This window comes from Dermochelys coriacea, chromosome 6, assembly GCF_009764565.3.
Source record: "Dermochelys coriacea isolate rDerCor1 chromosome 6, rDerCor1.pri.v4, whole genome shotgun sequence".
NCBI lineage: Eukaryota > Metazoa > Chordata > Testudines > Dermochelyidae > Dermochelys > Dermochelys coriacea.
In genome coordinates, this window is record NC_050073.1 from 81,624,059 (window position 1) to 81,648,935 (window position 24,877).

General features: G+C 41.2%; 2 protein-coding genes across 8 annotated transcripts in view; one reads left to right on the forward strand and one right to left on the reverse strand.

The window, feature by feature from the left end:
- The window catches only part of LOC119858098, a 38,208-nt gene that overhangs the window by 12,442 nt on the left and 889 nt on the right, over positions 1–24,877 (reverse strand). For 3 of the 7 annotated variants that reach the window (XM_038408046.2, XM_043516606.1, XM_038408049.2), the window contains exons 2-5: positions 6,002–6,123; positions 4,403–4,541; positions 2,430–2,551; positions 1,126–1,206 (exon numbers count right to left, since the gene is read on the reverse strand). In XM_038408046.2, the coding sequence (XP_038263974.1) occupies positions 1,126–1,206; positions 2,430–2,551; positions 4,403–4,541; positions 6,002–6,123 (464 nt within the window). Of the gene's footprint in view, positions 1–1,125; positions 1,207–2,429; positions 2,552–4,402; positions 4,542–6,001; positions 6,124–11,650; positions 11,731–22,669; positions 22,799–24,877 lie in introns of those variants that run through there. The other 4 variants (XM_043516605.1, XM_043516608.1, XM_043516604.1 and 1 more) reach the window with 3 other exon arrangements.
- The window catches only part of SRP54 (signal recognition particle 54), a 43,576-nt gene continuing 39,173 nt past the window's right edge, over positions 20,475–24,877 (forward strand). Inside the window, exon 1 of the mRNA XM_043516599.1 lies at positions 20,475–20,979. The gene's annotated coding sequence lies outside the window, so the exon portion shown is untranslated. The remainder of the gene's footprint in view (positions 20,980–24,877) is intronic.

The following is a 24,877-nucleotide window of genomic DNA, read 5'->3' on the forward strand; positions in this document are numbered from 1 at the left end:
TGCGTTCCGTCTATTGCCCCACCACAGTTAGGGAACCCCATTGCAGCAAAGCCATCCACTATGACCTGCACATTTCCCAGAATCACTACCCTTGATAGCAGAACGTCAGTGATTGTGTTGGCTATTTGGATTACAGCAGTCCCCACAGTAGACTTGCCCACTCCAAATTGATTCTCGACTGACCGGTCACTGCCAGGCGTTGCAAGCTTCCACAGGGCTATTGCCACTCACTTCTCAACTGTCAGGGCATCTCTCATCTTGGTATTCCTGCACTTCAGGGCAGGGGAAAGCAACTCACAAAGTTCAAGGAAAGTGGCCTTACGCATGCAAAAGTTTTGCAGCCACTGTGAATCATCCCATACCTGCAACACTATGCGGTCCCACCAGTCTGTGCTTGTTTGCTGGGCCCAGAATCGGCGTTCCACTGTATCAACCAGCCCCACTGCCACCATGATGTCCCTACTGCCACAGCTCGTGCTTTCAGGAATGTCTGTGTCCATGTCCTCATCACAATCGTCCTCATTCTGGTGTCTCTTAGCCTGGTTCTGCACATGCTCCAGGATAATGCGCAAGGTGTTTACAATGTTCACAACAGCAGCAGTGAGCTGAGCGGGCTCCATGCATGCCGTGCTATGACATTTGAATGAGTAACCCAGGAAAAAAAGCGTGATACAATTGTCTGCTGTTGCTTTCACAGAGGGTGGGAGGGAGGGGTGACTGATGACATGTACCCAAAACCACCTGCGACAATGTTTTTGCCCCATCAGGCATTGGGACCTTAACCCAGAATTCCAATGGGCAGCAGAGACTGCGGGAATTGTGGGATAACTACCCATAGTGCACTGCTCTGTAAGTCGATGCTAGCCACGGTATTGAGGACACACACCACCGACTTAATGCATTTAGTGGGGACATACACAATCGACTGTATAAAATTGATTTCTAAAAATAGACTTCTATAAAATCAACCTAATTTCGTAGTGTAGATATACCTTAGACTGAACCATGCTACTTATAGATGTAGTATTTTTTTTAAATGTAAAAAATGTAAATCAATTTATATTTCACCAATAATTCAAAAATGATGGAATTAAATTTTCTAAACATTATTCTAAAATAATTTACCTTTGGACTCAGACCAATCATGGAAAGTTTCTGTCCAAAAGGAGAATTTTGGGCAAAGTATGAATGCCAGAAAACATCAGCCTACAATGGGTAAAATGTTGCAACTTTAACTACAACTTTATCTACAATGAACATTATAATTACACTTAGCTAGCATAGGAAAGTTTAAAAAAAAAAGTATGACAAACACACAATGTTACAGATGTCAATGTACTGCAACTTGATTATTAGAGCTTTCTGAAGCACTTCAACCCTCTGGCTAGAAAGCGAACCTGTGCAGATAAAACATGGCAAATTGCCACTTCTGAAATACAAGCCAAGAATATGATGAAAAAGAGAACCTTCTTTTAATTATATTGCTGCTTTATCTTGAGGCTCTCTTTCATTATAACAATATAAGTGCTCCAGAACTTCAAAATAACAGACAACAAAAATGTTAACATTTAAGGACCCAATCCCGCAAACATTCACATGTGGGAGTAACATTATTCATGATTAATCCCAACCTGGATTATTCAGAGGAGTAAAGTTACATGTTCAAGTGTCTCCAAGTTCAGGCCCCTAATGAAGCCACTGACTTTGTTAAGAAATTTGTATTAACTGATATAATTTATACCCATATATGTTTTGTGCTGCTATTGGCCATGCATTGTACCAAGCATGCCAACAGCAATCTGAAATACATTTGAGCTTTCTGATAAAGCATTTTGTCCTATCAAATACTTTAAGTGTTAACTAGGCAGTGTTTCTCAACAACTGGTCCATGGACTGGCGCAGGTCCCTGAGATTTCCCTGACACAGTTTAGGAAGGCAGCAAGCCAGTCCCTGGTATCAAAAAGGTTGAGAAACACTGAGCTAAGAGACAAATTCATATCAAAAGTATCTCAGTGAAATTTAAGAGTTTCCCAGCGTCACAATAGAATTTACCAAAACTCAGCAGAATATGTTGCCAGAACAGGGAAGAAAACATTAATTTAGCAATGTGAGACTGAGCAGTGACAAACTAAAGAGCAGCCAGGGTGTGCAACAGCAAAATACTACACTGTTGGACAAGTAATTCTGATGGTTTGTGGAGGCAAGTCAATAAGTGAGATCAACAATGTTTTCATCTCTGTGAGAAGCAGGACAACTGAGTGAACAAGAGTAGAACAGGTCTTACTGGCTGGAAGCTTCATGCTATAGATGGCTATTTGTTGATCTGTCCCCTCAGACGAAGATAAAGTATGGAACAATGAAAGATGCCAACTGAAGAAGAGCAAAGTATGGCACAGAAACAGAATATGAATTCCCATGCTGGATTTTACCCCAAATAGCACTGCACCAAGCCTGGAGCCAACGTCAACCAGAATCTTTCCTGTCAGGTCAGGCAACGCATACTGATAAAGAAACTTCAGTTCCATGAGGGAAAAGGAATGAGAAATAAACTCTGAGAAATAAAAGCAGAACAGAACAAAGGTGTTACATGGGTATCATTCACCAGTGCCAAATATTCAGCAGAGCATAACCCTACTCTGACACAGATCTCCCCTTCTACTATATTTTAATTCTTGTTTCCTATACATTTTTTTATTATAGGACTCCACCAACCATCTGAGTCTGCAGTGTCCTGTGCTATGACTTAGAGCTTGTCTACATCTGAAACACTATAACAGCACAGCTGCAGTGTTGCAGCTGCGTTGCTGCAGTGCTTCAGGGAAATTAGCACCTACGCTAATGGGTGGTGCTCTCCCACTGGTGTAGGTAATCCACCTCCCTGACAGGTGGTAGCCAGGTCAATGGAAGAATTCTTCTGTCGGCCTAGCATCGTGTACATCAGGGGTTAGATCGACTGAACTATGTCACCTAGGGGTTTGGATTTTTCACACCCCGAGTGACGTAGCTGGGTCGACCTAACTTTTTAATGTAGACCAGGCCTTAGTCACTAGATTAACTTTAGTTGAATCAGCACCATTCCTCTATTATAGAGAGGTTAACTATAATTATTAGAGCTGGTTGGAAAAACTCAAACAAAATATTTTTTCATTGGAATTTACTGATTTGTCAAACTCATAGTGTTCCATGGAGACAGTCTGATTTTGACAATGTCTGAGGGATTCCAGGAAGGGGTCCTGAAGGACCCCTGCCTGCTTTCCTGCCAACTCACTCACCCAGCTCCTCAGTGCCCTGCCGGACTACTTTGGCATCAGTGCTCCATTCCCTTTTGGGGAAAATTTTTAAAATTTAGGTTTTCAGCCTGAATTGGAACAAAACCAAATTCTGAAACACTAAAATCCTCTGAGAAATAGAATTACCTTTCTCCACACAGCTCTACTAATTATTTACCTCGAAATACTACTATACATTAATGGCGGTGAACGATTCAGAGTATTACAACTGAATACAGTATCTTAGATCTCAATGTAACAACAATATATCTGTTCACAAAAAAAATCTGTAAATAGTTTAAATTGGAACAGCTAGCTTTTAGAAGACTGAATGTTACTATAATAAAGTATTTATTCTTTGCATTTTAAAGGCCCTGCTCTGCTTTGGGGTAGCACAGAGCTGCACCAGGCCAAACAGCAGCTCTTAGAGGCACTGTGCCTCCTAGTGTTCCTACATATGAAGGTGGAGGAGGCCACTGTGTCATCTCTTTTGACACTGCTGCATGTACTTCCCTCTTCAGCAGTACATAGCCCTGTCTACTTCCTGCCCCCTTTGTAGCTGGCTAGGGTCACTCATGCAAATGTGCTTTGCCCTTGTGTGCAGGAGGCTTCTTGTGCTCTCCCCCATGCAGAGTGTGGGGAATAATCTGTCCTGCTGACTATGCCAGTTTGGAAAGACAAAGGCCACGTCTACACTATAGACTTCTCATAAAATAACTACGTCAGTAGGAGTGTGAGGATGCGTGATCCTTGCCCGACATAGCTATACCGGCCAAAGCCCCTAGCATAGCCGCAGTTATACCAGCAAAGCTGTGCTTTTGCCAGTATAGGTTATTTTGCTTTGGGGTGGGGGCATGCTGGAAAAAGCTACACTGGCAAAAGTGCTGAGATTTGCGAGTATAAAACAGCTTTCACTCTAGGTGCTCTTTGCTGGTATAGCATGCCGGTATACCTATATTAGTAAAGCATGCCTAGAGTAGACTTGGCGAAAGTCTCAATCAGCTGGATGATCTGCTGCTCAGCTGAGCTACTGCATGACTATTTTTAACAATATAAAATAGCTACATCTATTGCATATTCACAAATCAGCCAGCATATCTATTTGACTTGTGCAGTCACAACATGGTACTTACCTAAAGGTGCGGTCTTGTGTGAGCCACACACTACACAGTAGTTTCTACTCATTTTCCCCTTCTCACACAATGAATCAATAATGTCATCATCATAAAGGAATGCATCAACATGAACTGTCGGCTCTGGCTGCTCAAGTATCTAAAAAAGAAGATGAAATCTAAGACAATCACAGGCAAATCTCTTTATTTCTCTTATACAGTGATTTGTGTTTTTTAAACAAAACCTAAAGGTCCAGACTGTGTCCAATGAAATGCGTTAGACCTAAATTATGTATCACAAGTCCTGGAATTATGTACACTACTTCCTCACGCACTCTCCACCTTCCCCAAGGTTCTGTACAATCAGTCCACTGGTATTTGTGTAATTTATGTATTTTAATACTAAATTTAATATATATTTCTCTAAAATGTAGGGCTAGTCTAACCAAATTAAGCTAAATTGATTTAAGTCACACAAATTGAGTTAAGAGAGAGTCCACCCAATAGTGGTTGCACAGATTTATTTAAAATCTATTTGGTTAAATAAATGCAATTCCTGTGTGTAGACTTAGTCTACAATTTTCAACTGACAAGCAACTGCTTTGTAGAAGTTGTCACGGGAAAGCTGGAGGTTTGAGCAGCTGGGCAAGGGACAGTTGGGGCTTTTGGTATCCAGGAGACAAGTGAAGGTTATAGGCTAGAGAAGGAACGCATTCACTCTTTCCTTTACAATTTGGGCAAAGGAAGAGGTGACTTACATTTAGGGGATGGGGAGCTGAATGCCTCATTACTCAGCCCAGAAGCACACTAAGGTAATGCTGCTTCTCTTATAACTTTAATTGTCTAAGAAATACAACTTTTCATGTTTAATATTTCAGAATCAGAAACACCATTGATTAATGCACGTATAATTTTCAATCAGATGGACATTATTGTTTTTGCCTTCTTATTATTTCAAAGGGGTGTATTCCTCAAGCATCCCCCATCTCCTCTTTCCTCCTCTCAAAGCACTGGTGTACAGGGCCAATCCATTTTTCCAGTTCAGAACTACATGCAGCTCCTCTGGGAATGTATTAACTCTGTTCCTGGAATGAACAGAAGAAGTGCTTAAGTAGAAAAGATGCTACTTTTCTCCACTCCCAAATACACATGAACTGAGCAACTGCCTCTTTCAGTCCCTAATATCTCAGGAAACAAGGAAGTGGAAGCCAAACTTGAATCTCCTTTACTGTAGTACCACCACTCCACTGGCCCTATCTTTTCAATTTTCTTATTTCACGTTCATACTGTAATAGTGCCTAGAGGCCCCAATTAGGAATCATCATGCCAGCCAGGCTCTATATTCCATAACTAGGCTAGCTGCGTGGTGCTGGATACTCTACACGAATGTAATAAAAGACAGGCCCTGCCCTAAATAAGTTACAATCCAAATTATTTAACTGAGGCACAGTGAGATGAAGTGATTTTCCCAAGGTCACAAAACCTTGGCAGAGTTGGGAACAGAACCCAGGTCTCCCAAATCCCTCCAATGCCCTAACCAATAGACCATATTGCCATCAGTATTATTATTATAATCTGAGTGAATGCTGTAGTGCAGCAGAGAGAGACCAAAAAACTTACTTTTTGAATCGCTAGATGTTCTGAGTTAAGCATTGCTTCAATGGGTAAGCAATTCCGAAGATCTTCAGCAATACTTCTGAGCACAACATCATTATTACTCAACATGAATTCATCAAAGTCATCTACAAAACAAAATGATTTAAAAACAATCATGTATATGTCATGGGGACTGTAAGTGATGACCAATATAATATATCTTGTGGCACCTTAGAGACTAACAAATTTATTTGAGCATAAGCTTTCGTGAGCTACAGCTCACTTCATTGGATGCATCCGATGAAGTGAGCTGTAGCTCACGAAAGCTTATGCTCAAATAAATTTGTTAGTCTCTAAGGCGCCACAAGTACTCCTTTTCTTTTTGCGAATACAGACTAACACGGCTGCTACTCTGAAACCTATAATATAGCTGTGATTTGTAAACAATACCAGATGTATAGGGTTTTTATATGAAGCATGTTTTCCAATCTTTGTTATTAGTATTTTCAGCCAGAGACAGATTTAAATCTTAATAACTTTGTCTCTTAAAATAAGTATTTTTTAGATTTCAAATTATTTTCATGTTTACTAACCTATAACTTACACACGATGACCTATAACCCCATCAAAGTGATATGGTTTCACTCTAAGATATAAAAACATCAAAGATATTTTTGAAGTGTTGGAAAAACGACAAAACTCACAGTTGCTTGCACGCATATAACTGTCACAAAGGTTTCTCTTATAGAGTCAAATAAAATACATTAGAGTGCAAGTTACGAAGACAAGAGACAATGCATAGTTCAACAATTCAGTTTATAAGACATCTTAAATAAGTGAAAAAACTAAGAATTTATTTTTTCACATCCTACTTGTATTGTAAATACTTGTTATTTTTCACATGTAGGTATCTGCAACCATAAGGCTCTCTCTCCTTCTTTTCTGATTTATCCTCCCATCCTCCTCTCTTTAGTTCTATAGCCAATTTCCTTTAACCTGGGAGGACTAGATGAAACTGCCTTTTAGAGCTCCTCCATGCTCCATTCACATTGAGTCTCGACCTAGTTTTAACCACTGGCGAAGGCCAGGTTGCAATGATATTTATTTAAAAAAAAACAAAACAGTAACATGGATTCGCTCCATCCATCGAAGCTATGTCTACACTTAAGACTTTTTTCTTCTCAAATAACAATTCCTTTCTACCCCATTTTGTCTGCCTTTTCGATTTAGATTGTAAGCCTTTGGACAGCGACTACGTTTTACTATGCATGCATACAGCACCTAACACAATGAAATCACATTCTTAGTTGGGGCTTCTAGGCTCTTCTGTAATAAAACGAAATAATAAAAAAACTCTGTTACTACCATTGGTGGGAGCGCTAGTACAGACAGGCTGTCAATTGCAGCCACTGTTCATAGCAAGTCTAGAAGACATAGTGGTTAAAAATGCCAGGCTTGTGGGGCTGATCCACACTAGTGCTCCCACTGTTTCTATCACTGGTGGAGCTGTACCATACCAACAACAATGGACAATTTTAAGTCTAGGATAAAGACAGCCTATCAAGGTTCCTTCCCCACTCTGAACTCTAGGGTACAGATGTGGGGACCTGCATGAAAACCTCCTAAGCTTACTTTTACCAGCTTAGGTTAAAACTTCCCCAAGGTACAAACTATTTTACCTTTTGCCCTTGGACTTTTGCTACCAGCACCAAACGTCTAACTGGGATATAATTTAGAAAATGTCCGTTTGGAAACGTCTTCCCCCCCAAAAATCCTCCCAAAACCTTGCACCCCCCTTCCTGGGTAAGGTTTGATAAAAATCCTCATCAATTTGCATAGGTGAACACAGACCTTGGATCTTAAGAACAATGAAAAAGCATTCAGTTTCTTAAAAGAAAAATTTTAATAGAAGAAAAAAAGTAAAAAGAATCACCTCTGTAAAATCAAGATGGTAAATACCTTACAGGGTAATTAGATTCAAAACATAGAGAATCCCTCTAGGCAAAACCTTAAGTTACAAAAAGACACAAAAACAGGAATATCCATTAAATTCAGCACAGCTTATTTTCTCAGCCATTTAAAGAAATCAGAATCTAACGCATATCTAGCTAGATTACTTACTAAATTCTAAGACTCCATTCCTGTTCTGTCCCCAGCAAAAGCATCACACAGACAGAGAGAGAGGCTTTGTTTCTCCCTCCCCCCAGCTTCTGAAAGTATCTCGTCTCCTCATTGGTCATTGTGGTCAGGTTCCAGCGAGGTTATCCTAGCTTCTTAACCCTTTACAAGTGAAAGGGTTTTTCCTCTGGCCAGGAGGGATTTTAAAGGTGTTTACCCTTCCCTTTATTTTTATGACACAGCCAAAGGCCTACTAAACTACAATTTTAGCCTTGAAGTGATTTTGAGTCATGTTTAAAATTGCTCCAGCAAACATGGTTTAAATAAAGGAGTCACTATTAATTAGTGTAAGAGATTAGCTCTCTCTCCATCAAAGAGCTCTGAATGTTGCTTCCACAGCACTTCCCAAAACTGGGACCAAGAGCCAATCCCAGATCTCTCTTATTATGCTGCAGAACATTACCACTAGGTCGTTAGGCCAGATGGCTTCTATCTAAGATTTAAATAGGTTATTAATTATTACTTGTATTGTGGTAATTCCCAAAAGCCCCGATTGGGATTCCTACTGTGTTAGCCATTGTACAAAGACATGGTCTACGTCCCAAAGAGCTTGCAATCTAATTTGAAACATGATGCACAGTGTGAACAAATAGTAGAATAGATAGGAAGAGCTAGAGAGGGGGTTAACTGTAGCAACATTAAGTGTTGCAAATTACACAGATCGTATGCAAACTTAGTGGCTCCAGATTTAGTTTTTTATTTTTAACCCAATAAATAAAATCTCATACGTCTCCCACTGTCTCATCCAACACTGGTTTGGAAATTATTCACAGGCATCACAGAAGAAGTGGGTCTTGAGGAAGGAGAACAGTGGATTTATTGATTAGTTCAGGAAGGAAGTTCCATGCATATAGGACACCACAGAAGATTGTTCAGAGATATTTGTGGGAGAAGTGGACAAACAGGTGTTTAAGGCTGGCATCATCAGTGAAGCAGATAAAGTGTAGGACAACCTGGTAAGAGAAGAACAGATTAGGGAAGCAGAGAGTTGTGAAGAGCCTTAACAGTGAAGACAAGAAGTTTGAACCTGATGAAATGGAGGAAGCTGACCAGAGGGAATTAGAAAAAGGGGTGACATGGTCAGAACAATGGGCAAGAAAGATTATCTTAGCACCTGTATTTTGTATTGACTGATTGTTGCGGGCAATAATCTCCAACATCTGGCTTGTGCTTTTAAACAATATTGTTACTATGTAATAGAGCTCATCCAGCTGCTACACTGACTGTTAAGAGTATCAAATTCTCCATTTTGTTAAAATGTGTAAGCGTGGGTCCCTGGGCAACAAAATGGCAGATGAAATTTAATGTTGATAAATGCAAAGTAATGCACATTGGAAAGCATACTCCCAACTATACATATAAAATGATGGGATCTAAATTAGCTGTTACCACTCAAGAAAGAGATCTTGGAGTCACTGTGGATAGTTCTCTGAAAACATCCACTCAATGAGCAGCAGCAGTCAAAAAAGCGAACAGAATGCTGGGAATCATTAAGAAAGGAATAGATAATAGGACAGAAAATATCATGTTGCCTCTATATAAATCCACGGTATGCCCACATCTTGAATACTGTGTGCAGATGTGGTGGTCCCATCTCAAAAAAGATATACTGGAATTGGAAAAGGTTCAGAAAAGGGCAACAAAAATTATTAGGGGTATGGAACAGCTTCCGTATAAGGAGAGATTAATAAGACTGGGACTTTTCAGCTTGGAAAAGAGACGGCTAAGGGGAGATATGATTGAGGTCTATAAAATCATGACTGGGGTGGAGAAAGTAGATAAGAAAGTGTTGTTTACTACTTCTCATAACACAAGAACTGGGGGTCACCAAATGAAATGAATAGGCAGCAGGTTTAAAACAAATAAAAGTAAGTATTTCTTCACACAATGCACAGTCAACCTGTGAAACTACTTGCCAGAGGATGTTGTGAAGGCCAAGACCATAACAGGGTTCAAAAAGAACTAGATAAATTCATGGAGGATAGGTCCATCAATGGCTATTAGCCAGGATTGGCAGGAATGGTGGTGTCCCTAGCCTCCGTTTGCCAGAAGCTGGCAATGACGATTACCTGTTCTGTTCATTCCCTCTGGGGCACCTGGCACTGGCCACTGTTGGAAGAAAGGATACTGGGCTAGATGGACCTTTGGTCTGACCCAGTAGGGCCATTCTTATGTTCTTGGGCAGAGAAATGGTTATTGTAATATGGAACTTTTGAAGGGGGGGGGGGGGGACAGGAGGGATACCCTACTTCCCCAAAACCAGAATATGGGAAGTCTCTGACTCTTCCCCTCCTCAAATTCTCTTAATTTTTCTGAGTTTACCAAAACCTGAAGAGCAGCTCCGTGTAAGCTCAAAAGCCTGTCTCTCTCTCTAACAGAAGTTGGTCCAAAAAAAAGATACTACCTCACCCACCTTGTCTCTCCAATAAAACTATGACCATATATCAAATATACAGTATCATCAGAGAATCACATTCTTCAGAAACAAGAACAAACAAACATACATCATCAAACACAAGAAAGGGAGAGAAAAAAATTCATGGATGCTCTTTAAAATAACTACCAACAGAACAATAAAATAAACACTAACAACTTCCCTAAATATCTTACGCTATCTGGAACATAATTAAGATAAAATAAATCTTCAAATCAACAATATTTAACCATTTCCTAGGTCGTTTACATTAGTCAAACCAGCAAATTAAAAATGGTTAATTTTTTATTTCTTTTTTAGTATTTTTAAAAAAATAACCAACTGGTCAGCATAGTAGAATGGATAGATTTTGCTGTCCATTTTAATCTGACACAGAGGACAAAGGCAGAGATTAGCCTCCACCTGTCTAAAGTGAGGGGGGAAAATAAAATAAATGCTCACACAGGAACACCTTAAGGCCATTGAATAACTTGCCCCAGTGTTGCTAGGCACATCTCAGAATCCATTCCTGTTGACAACTAGGAGAAAAAGGTATGTTTTCACCAATCTGGAATCTACAAAAGTCCCTGCTGAGGCAGTGTAGTCCAGTAGAGAGGATACTAACCTGAGATTAAGAAGATCTGGATTCTATTTCTAGCTCTGCCATTGACTCAGTGGGTGACCTTGGGCAAGTCACTTCACCTCTTTGTGCTTCTGTTTCCCCTCCCACTCTTTCCATCATCTATTTAGATTGTAAGCTCCTTAAGGCAGGAACTGTCTCTTACTATGTGCCTGTACGGTATCCCCAATAGAGGGGCCTCTAAGAGCTACTGTAATAGAAACTATAATGATATAACATGACAAGATCATTCCTTGAAGGCACTGAGTGTGAATTCAGCACTTTATTATAACCCAAAGCCAGAAGACCATCCTAAGCATTATGAATCCTATATGACAAACTGCTGAAACCCAAATTCTAAAAAGCAGATAAGCAGCTAAAAGTGCTCATCACCAAATGGTGATGCATTTTCTGTTAGGAACAAACACTGCAGGGCAAAGAAAAAAATGACTGAACACATTATCTTTGTGGGAGGTCACAAAATGGCATCTTATTTTAAGCAGCTCTTGCGCAGTATTCTGCATGTGCATGTTCAATCCACTACTAAAATCAGAATTTGAGAGGTTACCTATTTCATAACCAAGAAAGAAATAGTAACACTACTTCCATAAGTCAATGCACGAACCCTTTCATATCCATGTATTTCTAAATCACCACTGACTGCAGCATCTAGGTGCCAAATATTAAAATATATTCCGCCTCACCCTTGGAAGCCTATATCTACTCCACTCTTGGTAGGGTTATACTATATAAGCTATTCCTTCATGCCTATCTCTCCAGGTATCTCCAAACAAGAAATCATAAAGAACCTCAATACATAGGTACTGTTCTTGTGCCACTGTAACTGGGCCTGTTACTGGTACTAAATGATGGGAATGTACAATACATAATCCAAGCTCTAGTATGCATCTTCACAGAGTTAATAACATTTTAAAAACAAACCAGGAAGAAACTGCATATAGTTTATGAATTAGTTTAAGATGAATCTCAATCAGTTGTGTTTTTTGCTGGAAGGAATATTACTGTCTGTATTCCACTCCAAAACTGGTTCTGCAGGACCTGCTCACTGTGCATTTATAATTTAATCAACACCTTTGAAAAAAATTGACACTCTGCCACAACTCAGCCTTAACGTAGCAGATTTAAAATTAGCTATGTAAACATCAGAAGCCTCACACTGGATGGACAGCACCGCTGACTGTATCATGTCTAAACATTGTGGCACTACCAAAAATTTGACTGTACAGAAGCATTATGGAATCCCAGGGTCATCTAGTTTATCCCCCTGCCAAAGTGTAGGATTTGTTGTGTCTAAACCAGGGGTGGGTAAACTTTTTGGCCCGAGGGCCACAGTGGGGTTGCAAAACTGTATGGAGGGCCGGGTAGGGAAGGCTGTGCCTCCCCAAACAGCCCTGCCCCCATCCGACCCCTTCCCATCCCCCCCTCAGAACCACTGACTCATCCAACCCCCCCCCACACACACTCCTTGTCCCCTGATTGCCCCCTCTCGAGACCCCCTGGTCCCTATCCAACCTCCCTGTCCCCTGACTGCCCCAACCCCTATCTACACCCCTGCCCCCTGACAGGCCCCTCAGGACTCCCACGTCTTTACAACCCACCCTGTTCCCCATCCCCTGACAGCCCCCATAGAACCTCCGCCCTATCCAACCACCCCCTGACAGGCCCCCTGGGACTTCCATACCTATCCAACCGCCCCCTTCTTCCCGTCCCCTGACTGCCCCCCCCGGGACTCCCCCGCCCTGACCCCCTTACTATGCCACTCAGAGTAGCTTGTCTGGAAGCCACACCACCCAGCCGCGGCCAGACACGATGCCACACTGCCTGCAGGAGCATGCAGCCCCACCAACCAGAGCGCTGCTCATGTGGCAGCGTAACTGTAGGGGAGAGGGGACAGTGGACTAGCCTCCCTGACGGGGAGCTCAAGGGCTGGGCAGGATGGTCCCATGGGCAGGATGTGCACCACAGGCCGTACTTTGCCCACCTCTGGTCTAAACCATCCAAAACAGGTGGCTATCCAGCCTCCTTTGGAAAACATTATGTAGCCTCTAAATTACAACAGGAGGTTGCATAGCACACTGAAAGGAGAGGACTTAATAAAGAGTCAATCTAAGAGCAAAGACAACTGGGCTGTTTTAATATAAATTCAATATCACAGAGGAAAAAGCAAATTTGCTTTGCAAAGACTAACATTTGTGTGGCTTAATAATGCAAAACTAATTTAAACTTTGAATATAATTTCGTGATACTGGATGTACAAGATGAAGATAAGGCTGCATCTCTCACAAAAATTAATTTCCCCCATGCTACCAATAAGATTTTAGATACATCCTCAGGATGAATAATCTGGTCATTCCTAATACCATCTTCCCCTGCAAATATCATCTCCATTAAGATTACCATCAGATTCCTGGTACTTTTTTCCAATACAAGTCAGGTTTATTTAATTAGTACTTTAGCTCTTTTGGTGTGTTGTTCAGGGTGGATAAAATCAATGATTTAAAAAAAATCAAAAAAATTGGATTTTTTTTATAAAATGCTTTTTAAGGAAAAAATGTATCTAAAGATAGCTTTAATTAAGATACATTCTAGCTCAAAGATATCTCATCATAGAATAGGGATTATAAATTCTAATTCTATAGTATGAGAATATATTCATGTAATGTTTAAGAAAAGTTTTGTAAATGAATTCCAATAGTTCATGGATTAGGGACTAAATTTTATGGTGTTCAAGGGGCTTCTGTATAGATTATTTAGGTTAATCTTTCCATCTCCAAATGGGACTCAGTGCTCAGTCTAAAAGATACCATCAGAGATGCTTAGTTTTGCAAACTGTGGATTTGTGTCTCCAGAAATATAGTAAAAATGTTTTAAAATAAATAAATAAATATATAGAGGTGAGAACAAACAGACCTCAATTGTCCCTCTGCAAATTTGTGTACACAGAGTCAATCCCTTACCTCTCTCTAAAAGTGCAAAGTTTCAAAAAGTTCAATGAATAGAAGATTGTTGGAGACAGAATAGATCCAGACAAGGAAAAGAAGTCTGGAGGTAAATGTGAGAAGGAAGGGACAGGGAGTAGAAACAAAAGTGCAACTGTTTGAGCAGCATATTCCAGAAGTCTTAAGGTCCTTCTGAGTGTAGCCTTCATTGATTTGAGATCTACCATACCATTCTCTCACTAGAAGGGAAAACCGATAATGGCAGCAGGCCGTAGATGAGACCCAAACTGGGTCTCTTATCTCTGAGTTGTGAAGAATATGTATTAAGGTACAACGAACAAGAATGCACTTTTATGTAAAAATCCATGATTAAATAGAGTCTTCCTGACTAGTGATTTAAAGCAAATCCACTTTGGTGTTGTTTAAATTTACATCTCTTTGACTGAGCTGACAGAAGCTCCAATTTTGAACCAGTCAAGTTACTTACATGTTGTATAATTGCTCCGTGCATTTGCCAAAGTCATACGACCTAGTTTTCATTGATGACTAACTGCTTATTCCCAGTCCTTGTTCTTACATCAACCTTTTCCTCTACAGTTTCATTTTCCCAGTGGAAAACTGTAAAAGGTAATTAATGCCACATCCTAAAACTGGTGATTCCTCAGATTCTTATCCTAAAACTGACGATACATCAGAGCCTATCATAACATCCCATCTCAATTTATCAAACAATATTTAAAATAATGAAAAAGATTCACAATATATTCACCATCTTAATGACGATCTAACCTTCTGTCAATCTGGCTTCTGCTCAATGCCACTACTTGATCTCTACTCAAACACTACTCTGTTTGCATAAATCATATTCCTTAAGCTCTGGATAAGAAGCACAATACAGATTTACAGATGCAATTCTTCTTGTTCTGTAACAGTACTTATGATCTCTTAGCACTTACGTGCATCTTTCTTCATTCTTGCTCTTTACTCATCATGATGCTTTAATTAGAACCTCTTGAAGACTTCCAGTTCCACCTTAATTTTGTTATAGATGAGAGGAAAAGAAAAGGTATCTTCCTATTAAGGAATCCTGCCCCATCAACACCCATCCCTTACATATACGCCACGCTTCCTAACCTTGTGGAAGTCATCACTTAATAAATACAACTACCGAGGTCTGGGAATGGAAAAGTCTCTGGTCCATAGTTGAAGGAGCTGGGCCAAACGGGGCTAACTGTATAAGCACTGCAAAATTTTATTCTAGTCTCCACAGGCAGTGTATTTTGCTGAGACAGTCTTTCCTTTATGAACTGTTTACCTTAATGCCATCGTATATTCTTCCCACACTGCCTGCTACATACCTAATCTGCAGGCCACATCGTGCCCTCAGCTCCCATCTCACAGGATTAGATCCTATGTCACTTACCATTTTTAAAATTACTTTGCTAATTTGCACCCAGTGCAAGTCAGTGAGCAGGGAAATTTTAAATTCAAAGTTATCTGCACTTTTACTTATCCCTGGTAGAGGTTTTATGATGGGTTCAATAATTGGTGTGTACTATACAATTATGTGTTAATTATTGGATGATTTAGAGTTCTCAGATCAGTTTACCACTTTAGGGGATTTTGATATAGATCTGAGACTTAAATGAAAATATACAGATGGTAAAGTTTATAAAACTGCTATTTTCTCACTAAGTTACTTATTTTTTTAAAAGTTTAATTTCTAATGTATTATAACATTCAGCACTTTAGCCCTGGGACAAGGGTAAATGTAAAATCATACTATATCTATTTTAAACTATTTGACAGTATAGGAACAACATATATGGATAAGGGGATTTTTACAGCCTTATCAGTAGAGCCATATCAAATTCACAGTCCATTTTTGTCACAGTCTCAGTCACAGGATTTTAAAAATAATAAATTTAATGATTTCAGCTATTTAGATCTGAAATTTCACAATATTGTAATTTTAGGGATCTTGACCCAAAAAGGAATTGTGCAGGGAGGGTGGGAAGGGGTTTGCAAAGTTATTGTGGGGGGGTTGTGGTATTGTTACCCTTACTTCTGTGCTGCTGCTGGCAGCAGCACAGCCTTCATAGCTGGGCAACTGGAAAGCAGCAGCTGCTGGCCGGAATCCCAGCTCTGAAAGCAGAACGGCTGCTAGCAGCAGCGAATAAGTAAGGATGGCATGGTATAGTACTGCCACCCTTACTTCTGCGCTGCTGCCTGCAGAGCTGGGCCCTCAGTCAGCAGCCGCCACTCTCTGGCCACCCAGCTCTGAAGGCAGCAGTGCAGAAGTAAGGGCAGTATGGTATGGTATCGCCATCCTTACTTCTACGCTACTGCTGGTGGGGCATTGCCTTCACAGCTGAGCACCTGGCCAACAGCTGCCACTCTCCGGCCGCCCAACTCTGAAGGCGGCACAGAAGTAAGGGTGGCAATACCGTGACCCCCCTGGAACTCCCCTTTGGGTCAGGACTCCCAATTTGAGAAACACTGGTCTTCCCCATGAAAGCTGTACAATATATGGTAAAACCACACAAAAAAACCCAGATTTCACGGTGGGAGACCAGATTTCACAGTCCGTGACACATTTTTCCATGGTTGTGAATTTGGTAGGGCACTACTTATCAGTTTATGACTGATTAGTAAGAATCCACAAATAGACTTGTTCAATCTGTTTTAAAAGCTCAAAATACAACAAAAAAGATTTTTTGGTTGCCAAGAAGAAAGGTGACTTAATGACTCTAGTTTCAGATTTGAAATGTGGACTTCCTGAAGTCACAGAGTCAATTCTGATAGTGTCAACTCATCCTTCCCTCCTCCTGAAGTTAACTGAAGTACCCCAAAGTTTACCATACGAGTTTTTTTAAAAGCGTGAGTCTTTCAACCTGAGACCACATCTTCTCTGTATCAACATTAATATATTCCAGGACACTTTTATAATAGTAGAAGTTTGGAGGGTCAGTTTACACAATGCTCTCAAACTTCTATCTGGACGGGACGCCATCACTAATGGCTTCGGGAAATAAATCCAGGCGCATATTCAAGGCCAAAGTTAATGCTCTTCTACAGTTTACACCACACTTTTAGAGTTCCAGCACCAGATCTGCTACTAGCAGTGCTGGGGTTCTCACACTACAATACATCAGCAATGCAAATTCATTTACTGCTCATGCTCCAGTTCTATGCAGTAAGAAATGCATCACATTGACAGAGAGCTGGCAGGGATTATCTGAGCCCCTGGTAAACCAGGATGTCTCCCTCTTTTAACACAACCTGGGCATATTACAAGTAGCCTCTTTCAGCTTACACACACACACACACACACACACACACACACACACACACTCTGAACTCTGCACCACAATTTAACAGAATCTTTGCAGGGGGCTCCCAAATTGGCTTTAATTAGCCTTTAGGTTTTGTCCAAGTTTCCTTGGGCAAAATTTCTGGGACTCGGCTTTCCCAGTATTTAAATAAAAAAAAAATTAAAAAAAAGTACCAAAGCTACTTGTTGCTATTTCTGATAGTTAATGTTTCATTTCTTCAAGATCTAAAACTGACTGTAATTCAAAGGAAAATCTATAATGAAAGCCACCAGAAAATGACTTACATTACATTGTAGTAAGAAGAAAAGGAGTACTTGTGGCACCTTAGAGACTAACAAATTTATTAGAGCATAAGCTTTCGTGAGCTACAGCTCACTTCATCGGATGCATTTGGTGGAAAAAAACACCAAAATTTTTCAAAAATTTTTCCACCAAATGCATCCGATGAAGTGAGCTGTAGCTCACGAAAGCTTATGCTCTAATAAATTTGTTAGTCTCTAAGGTGCCACAAGTACTCCTTTTCTTTTTGCGAATACAGACTAACACGGCTGCTACTCTGAAACATTACATTGTAGTGCGTGGGATGAGGTAGCTGGTTGCGAAAGAGCGAAAGCTGTGTTGCTAAGCAGCTGCCTGAAGACAGTAGACTATTTCTATCATTTTGTGAAAAGACTTGGAACTTCTGTAATTTGTAAGAACTGAAAAAAGTATCACTTATTTTATTCTGTATATGGGCAGAGGAGAAAAATAGGTTCAAGACGTTGATTTATGTTTCCATAATTACTAAGGAAGATTACTCCTGAAAACTGTTAAACCAAGGAACTGTTTCAAGTTTTCTATTTGAGTTCTTAGTTCAGATATGGCCTTTATTCTAGAGAAGATAAAAGTTACTAGGTTTTTGCTATGCTATAAAGATCTCAAATTACTTTAAACTGATGTGCCAGATAACATTGTGCATATTTATCATTTTCATAAAAATAAAAGTAAAAAAAAATCAAGCTGTCTTAGTAGTGATGCAACATGCTACTGCAGGAGGATCCACCTGCTCAGGTCATTATCTCAAGCTGTCATGAGATGACACTCAGCCCTGGGGTGGTAATGAGGATGTGAGCCTTAAATTGCTCTGCTGGTGATGTTGGAACCGTGCCCAGCCCTCCTCAGCTGGAAGTGTAATTGTTGCAATGCAACATCTTGATGGGAACAAAAATAGGACTCTGGTAGGAGTACAGAAAAGAAAGGAGAAACTTGTGTCTCAGAAGATGTCATTTTCCCTGTTTATTTTACTCCCCTTGGTTGAAATGATCTCTTTTTCACCACATACATTCAAATTGGTTTCCCACTATTATTTGGTTCTTTTCTTTTTGCACAACATCGTTGTGCTCCCTCCTCTGTATTCCTAGAAATACTGGGCTTTAAATTCAGTGCATGATTGTGGAGACTAGACAACTTTTCAGCATCTCCCATGATACTGCTTTTCCTTGAGTGGGACAACCCCAATTCTAGAGATGTCGTCAGTGTTAACCAGGCATCTCAGTACTGACTCCTTGCAATACTTTGTCCTGTCCCAATCTTAGTGGTTATGGGAATGCTCAGATATTACAGTAATGGATGTGGCATAAGAATCTAGAACAGAGAAATTTTAAAAGAAGAACGCAGTAGGATCTGCCTTCCCTCACCATTGCCACAATTGTTGCTCAGAGCAGCTCTATGAGATGAGGAATCACCAAGAATGCTGAGCGGAGGCCCTAGTTCTGGCAGAGTATAGTGACTTTAAGCCCCATCTTCCTCCACTAGATTCAAACTCTCTCCCAGTATTTTGGACAACACCTGCAGGAGGGGGCTCAGGAGAACAGCCCTGCTGAGCAAGTGCCTCAACTTAATCTCTACTCAATTCTTTAGGTGAATAAGCCATAAGAGAGAGTCCTTTCCTTCCTCCATTTGTCAACTGCCTCTTGACAAGCTTGGTGCAAGAGAAGGAAATGGCAGATACAACACACGATCTGAGCTCCAAGGAGCGGCTATAGCCATCCAAAATAACCCCAGGTCGTGGTAGAGGGGAAAAAAGTGAAGTTATTTGTAGGGTGAGAGTTGTATGCGTGTTTCTTCCGACTACCAATCTGATGAGAGTGACTATCACCATTAGCTGGGTAATGATAAGAAACTCAGAAATGTATGCCTAAAACTTTTGCATGTTCCCCCTAACTACAAAGAAGGTATCTCATACAATCAGATTAAAGATGAGTGAATATTGATACTTTTGTTTACTTCCTTGTTTAAACACCAGCAACACTGCTGATGTCAAGGAATCTGGAAAGAGTGTTAACCTTTGCTTACAGTGACAGGAGGTTATGTCCTGTAGGCTCCACACCTCTCCATGACCCTCTTCTGTGCATTTAAAGTTACTGTATTTCTCTTGTGGCACCTTAGAGACTAACAAATTTATTTGAGCATAAGCCTTCGTAAGCTACAGCTCACTTCATCGGATGCAGCTCACGAAAGCTTATGCTCAAATAAATTTTAGTCTCTAAGGTGACACAAGTACTCCTTTTCTTTTTGCGAATACATACTAACACGGCTGCTACTCTGAAACCTGTATTTCTCTTGTGGCTCTCTGGAAGTTCTAAACCAGAAGGTCTCAAACTGTGGTCCGTGGACCAAAAGTGGTCTGATAGCTCCATTCAGGTGGTCCACAGATAGCTCCCTCTAAGGTGCACAATTGAGTGGCCACACACAAAAGAATGAAGGGCCACCCCAATTAGATGCTTGGACCTTGGAGATGACACACCTGTAAAGTGAGGTGGTGGCCTTGAGGGGAATAGGGGGTAGATGGGAGGGGCCATGTAGCAGGGCAATCCCCCTGCTCCAGCTCAGAAGGGGTTAGAAGCCAGCCCTTGGGGAGGGCTCGGGCTGAGAGCTAATCAGAGAAGCCTGGGAGGCAGCCAATCAAGGCTAGGGTGGACTCTATAAAAGGGCTGCAGGAGTAGAAGGCTGCCAGTCTCTCTCCAGCCTTGGAGAGGGAAAGACTGGTTGCCTACAAGCAGAAGGGGGTACCTTGGACAGAGCAGTGCTGGGAAAGGGCAGGAGGCGCTCCAGCCTGGCAAACTCCCTGGCTGAGGTTTTGCTTCCAAGGCCTGAGGAGGTACTGGGGCTGTGGGGAAGCAGCCAGGGAAGGAAGAGGCAGCTGGTCCAACCCCTTGCTGATGAGTGGCCACTTCAGACTGTGGTTTGCCCTTGAGGGATGGGGCTAGATGAAGACTGGTAGTGGGTCATTGAGGTGATGTGGGAATTGGGATTTCCTGGTGAGGACACCTGAGTCTGGGGGCACTACTGTGGGGCAGTACCCCAGAGAAGAGGCACTGTGGGCCAAAGGGGATGTGGGGCCTACTCTGATGCCAGTGGTAAGACACATGTGACAACAGGAGAAACACCAGCCAGCAGAAGGCACTCTGGAGCTGGAAGGGCTAACTCCTGAGGTAACCAGAAGAGGTGTGGTGGCAGTGAGTGCATTCCATGCTACAGGCAGTGGGTGAGAAGGGGGGAATTTAGGATGTCCAGGGCTGCGGTGGCCAGAGAAAGAGGTGACTTTCCCCAGCTCCAGGGCTGTGGCTGCCAGGGAGAGACACCCTTCCCCGTCCCCCCACCCCTTTGCCAGCCCCTGCTTGGGGGCTTCTGCAGCAGGGGAAAGAGCACATCCAATGCATTAGAAAGGTAAGATTAATGATATTAAAATAAGTTGTGTGCTTTTATTTGTAGGAAAAAACATTACTTAGCACTTTTAGCCAAAGTGCTTTACAATAATTAGCTAAAGGTACAAACAACATTTGGAAAGATTAAGTGGTCCGTTGAGACCCTGAGCAATTTTCAAGTGGTCTGGGCGGTGAATTTGAGAACCACTGTTCTAGACCATGAAGTCTCAGTTGATGCCATTATAGAGCTAAGAACACAGATGGTTTCCTGTCTCTTTATTGCCTAGTGCTGATGCAATATTCACTCACAATCTTTCAAAACTGTGAAGAACAGTAGCCAAAAGTGTATTTTTAACTCCTACATAATTAGATACTATGCAGCAGTCTTGATACTACTGATAAAGAAGGTATTCCTGAAGAAAAATACATATAGTGAGGAAGTTAGCAAATGTAAGGGCTATGTTCTCATGGCATGAGGCTGTCATTTCTGAAAGGCAAAACTATTTCAACTTGTAATAACAGTGAGAATCTTAGAATAGGGAGGATTCCTGCATAGACCTAATGAGAACACCCAGTTATTTTGTTCTCCAACTGGTTACTTTAGTTATTCAATCCTGTATTACCAGTGCATCCAGTCTATCCTGGCATTTGATCTTCTACATGTAAACTCAAAAATACTGAACTGCAATTACAAAACTGTTGCCATGTTAGTTTTGGCTTGGTCCACAAATCCTAGACCCATACAACTGGTCATCTAGTCCAGTCCCCTGCACTGAGGCAGGACCAAGTATTGTTTAGACCATCCTTGACAGGAGCTTGTCTAATGTGTTCAGAACTGCCAGTCATGGAGATTCCACAACCTCCTTAGGTAACTTTGTTCCAGTGCTTAAGTACCCTTAGTTAGGAAATTTATCCTACTGTCTAAATATCCCTTGTTGCAATTTAAGCCTATTACTACTTGTCTTGTCTTCAATGATTAAAAAGAACCCCTCCCTTTTTACAACAACCTTTTATGTACTTGTAGACTGCTACCATGACCCCCTTGTCATCTTCTCCAGACTAAACAAACCAAATTTCTTCAATCTTTCCTCGTAGGTCATGTTTTCTAGACTACTCATTTTTGTTGATCTCCTCTGGACTGTGTCCAATTCCTGGAGCTTTTTAAAAACAGCAAGAGAGTACATTAAATTATGAGAGCACAGCCTACCAGATTGTAACAATTAAAGTAGTTCCGGCCCCAGATTTTGAACTACCTGACAGATTCATTATCTTAAGTGCAGAAATTCTTAGCAAAAATATGCTGTCTCTCATTAAGAGTACTAAACACATGTACATTTTAAAAAGGCTCTAGAGGCGATCCAAGGAACCACAGACCAGCAAGCTTTGCATCGATACCTGGTAAACTGATTGAAACAATAGTTTAAAAGTATAATAAACATCTGGAAGACCATGATAGAGTTTAATCAGCATGGTATGTGCAAGGGAAAATCATGTCTCTAACCTATTAGAATTCTATGAAGGTATCAGAATGGTAGACAAAGAAAAATGGGATGAGAGTGTTCATTTAGACTTCAAAAAGGCTTTTCATAAGTCCTTCACTAAAGAAAATAAGTAGTCATGAGGTGAGAAGCAAAGTATTATCATGAATCAGAAACCAGCTAAGTGACAGGAAAACAGAGTAAGAGCTAGTGTTCAGTTTTTAATCACACAATGCATCATTAAACAGTGAAACCTACTTCAGTGTGTTGAGGCCAAAAACTTAAGATGCAAAACAGGATTGGACATCTATATGGATAAGAACCCCAAATAATTTAACATAGGTGGTGAGTTACATGGGCCCATGCTCCACCAATATGCAGGAACGTAGGCCCAGCTCCACAAATGCTTGGGTTTATATTTAATCAGAGCCGTCCCATGCATAGGATGTTCTGGGGCAACTGCCCTAGACCCTGCGCTTTGGGGGGCCCCATGCTTCAAGGGGACATGGGATCCAGGGCTGTCTGGAGGGTTGGCGGGGGGCCTGGCGCTGGCAGCAACAAGCAACGTGACCCCAGCCTGCCCTGCTCCACCTTGCTCCTGCTCTACCAGTTTCCCCAAGCCCCCACCCTGCCTCTTTCTGGCTTCCGCTAGGAGCCGGTGGGGTGGGGTGGAACACGGCAGGCTAGGTTGCTCGCTGCTGCCAGCACCAGGCCCTGCACTAACCTTCCAGGTCAACCCGGACCCTGTGTCCCCCTGAAGCATGGGGCCCCCAAAGCACGGGGCCTGAGGCAGTTGCCACAGTCCCATCCTATGGACGGGATGGCTCTGCTTGAACCCGTTCTGGGCACCACCAAAAATTATACAAACCTGGCATCCATGTAAGTTAATATTAATGATTTTTGGAATAAACATTAAACCTTATGCTTAAAGACTACATTAAAATTTGATCTGTTTGGTCTCCTCCTAATCTATAATGTGGGAGCAAAATATCCCATAATCAGCCTAATGAAATGGTCCCCAAACTTGAGGGTTGCACCCCCACCTTTATACCCGTCCACACCCTCCTGATCCTCCCCCAACCCCTCCAAGCTAGTGCCAGGAGCAGGGTTATGGTTCTAGGGGGTGGGAGAGGAGAAGCGGACAGGGATCTGGGGCTGTACTTTATTCAGCACAGTACTATCTATGAGGCTATGGCTTCAGTGGATTATCTAAATTCATACTCTACATTTTTAACTGTCTCAAAGATTGTTGTGAACAATTCTAAGAAACTAAACAGACTAATTTTTCAAAGTCTTTTTAGAAATGGCATATACACAGCTCAAAGCTAGCTGGCCCAATAATAAGGGTGCTATATACTGAGTCCCAAGATCCTACTCTGTACCAGCCTTCCTGTGTAACACTTAATCTCCATGCCTCAGTTTCTGCCTCTTCTTTCCCCCCCCCCCACCGAAAAATGTGGATAAAAGTACTTTATTTCACAAGGATCTTGTGGGGATAAATTATGTTTAAGACTGTGAGGCACTCTGATGCTATGGTAATGAGTCAGATAGACATAGAAAAGTGCCATCACTCAACAGTCTTTTCTTATAGTATCAATAAATCTGCCAAATCAAGATTCTGGAAAAGGTGGGATTCTCATGTAATGGCAGTGTAAATATGAGCACATGAATGAATGGGAGAAGACATAATCCACAAACTGCATGTTGACATTTATCACCAATACATTAATGTATTGGTGTAGTTCTTATCCCTCCTTACTTATCAAGGTATTTTTCTCTATTTAGGGTCTTAGAGAAATGCTACCAACTTCAAAAACAGTTATTTGTATTCACGTAATACCTAGGAACCCCAATCATGGAACAGGACCCTACTGTACTTATAAATGTTTCTTTTCTTAATAATCAAAAGGGATATAGTTTCCTAAGTAAATGGGATTTTGGAAATTCTTACACTTATTAGATTATATTTTGTATTTCTCATGTTTATCATCACCCTTGCTTGTATGTTTGCAGTTTAAATTGCAATAAAAGCATCTACACTACAGCCTTTTCACTAAAAATGGATTTTAACCCAATTTAAATTGAACAGGTGCATCTCCTGCCTTTAGACGAAACCTAAAATTTGTAAGTGACACCAATGCAAATTCAACGTTGCTAATTCTTGTGATAGGGTATTTTCTTAGAGCCCCAGCTGCTGGAATCAAGAGATTGGGGGTGACTTCAGCTTTCAC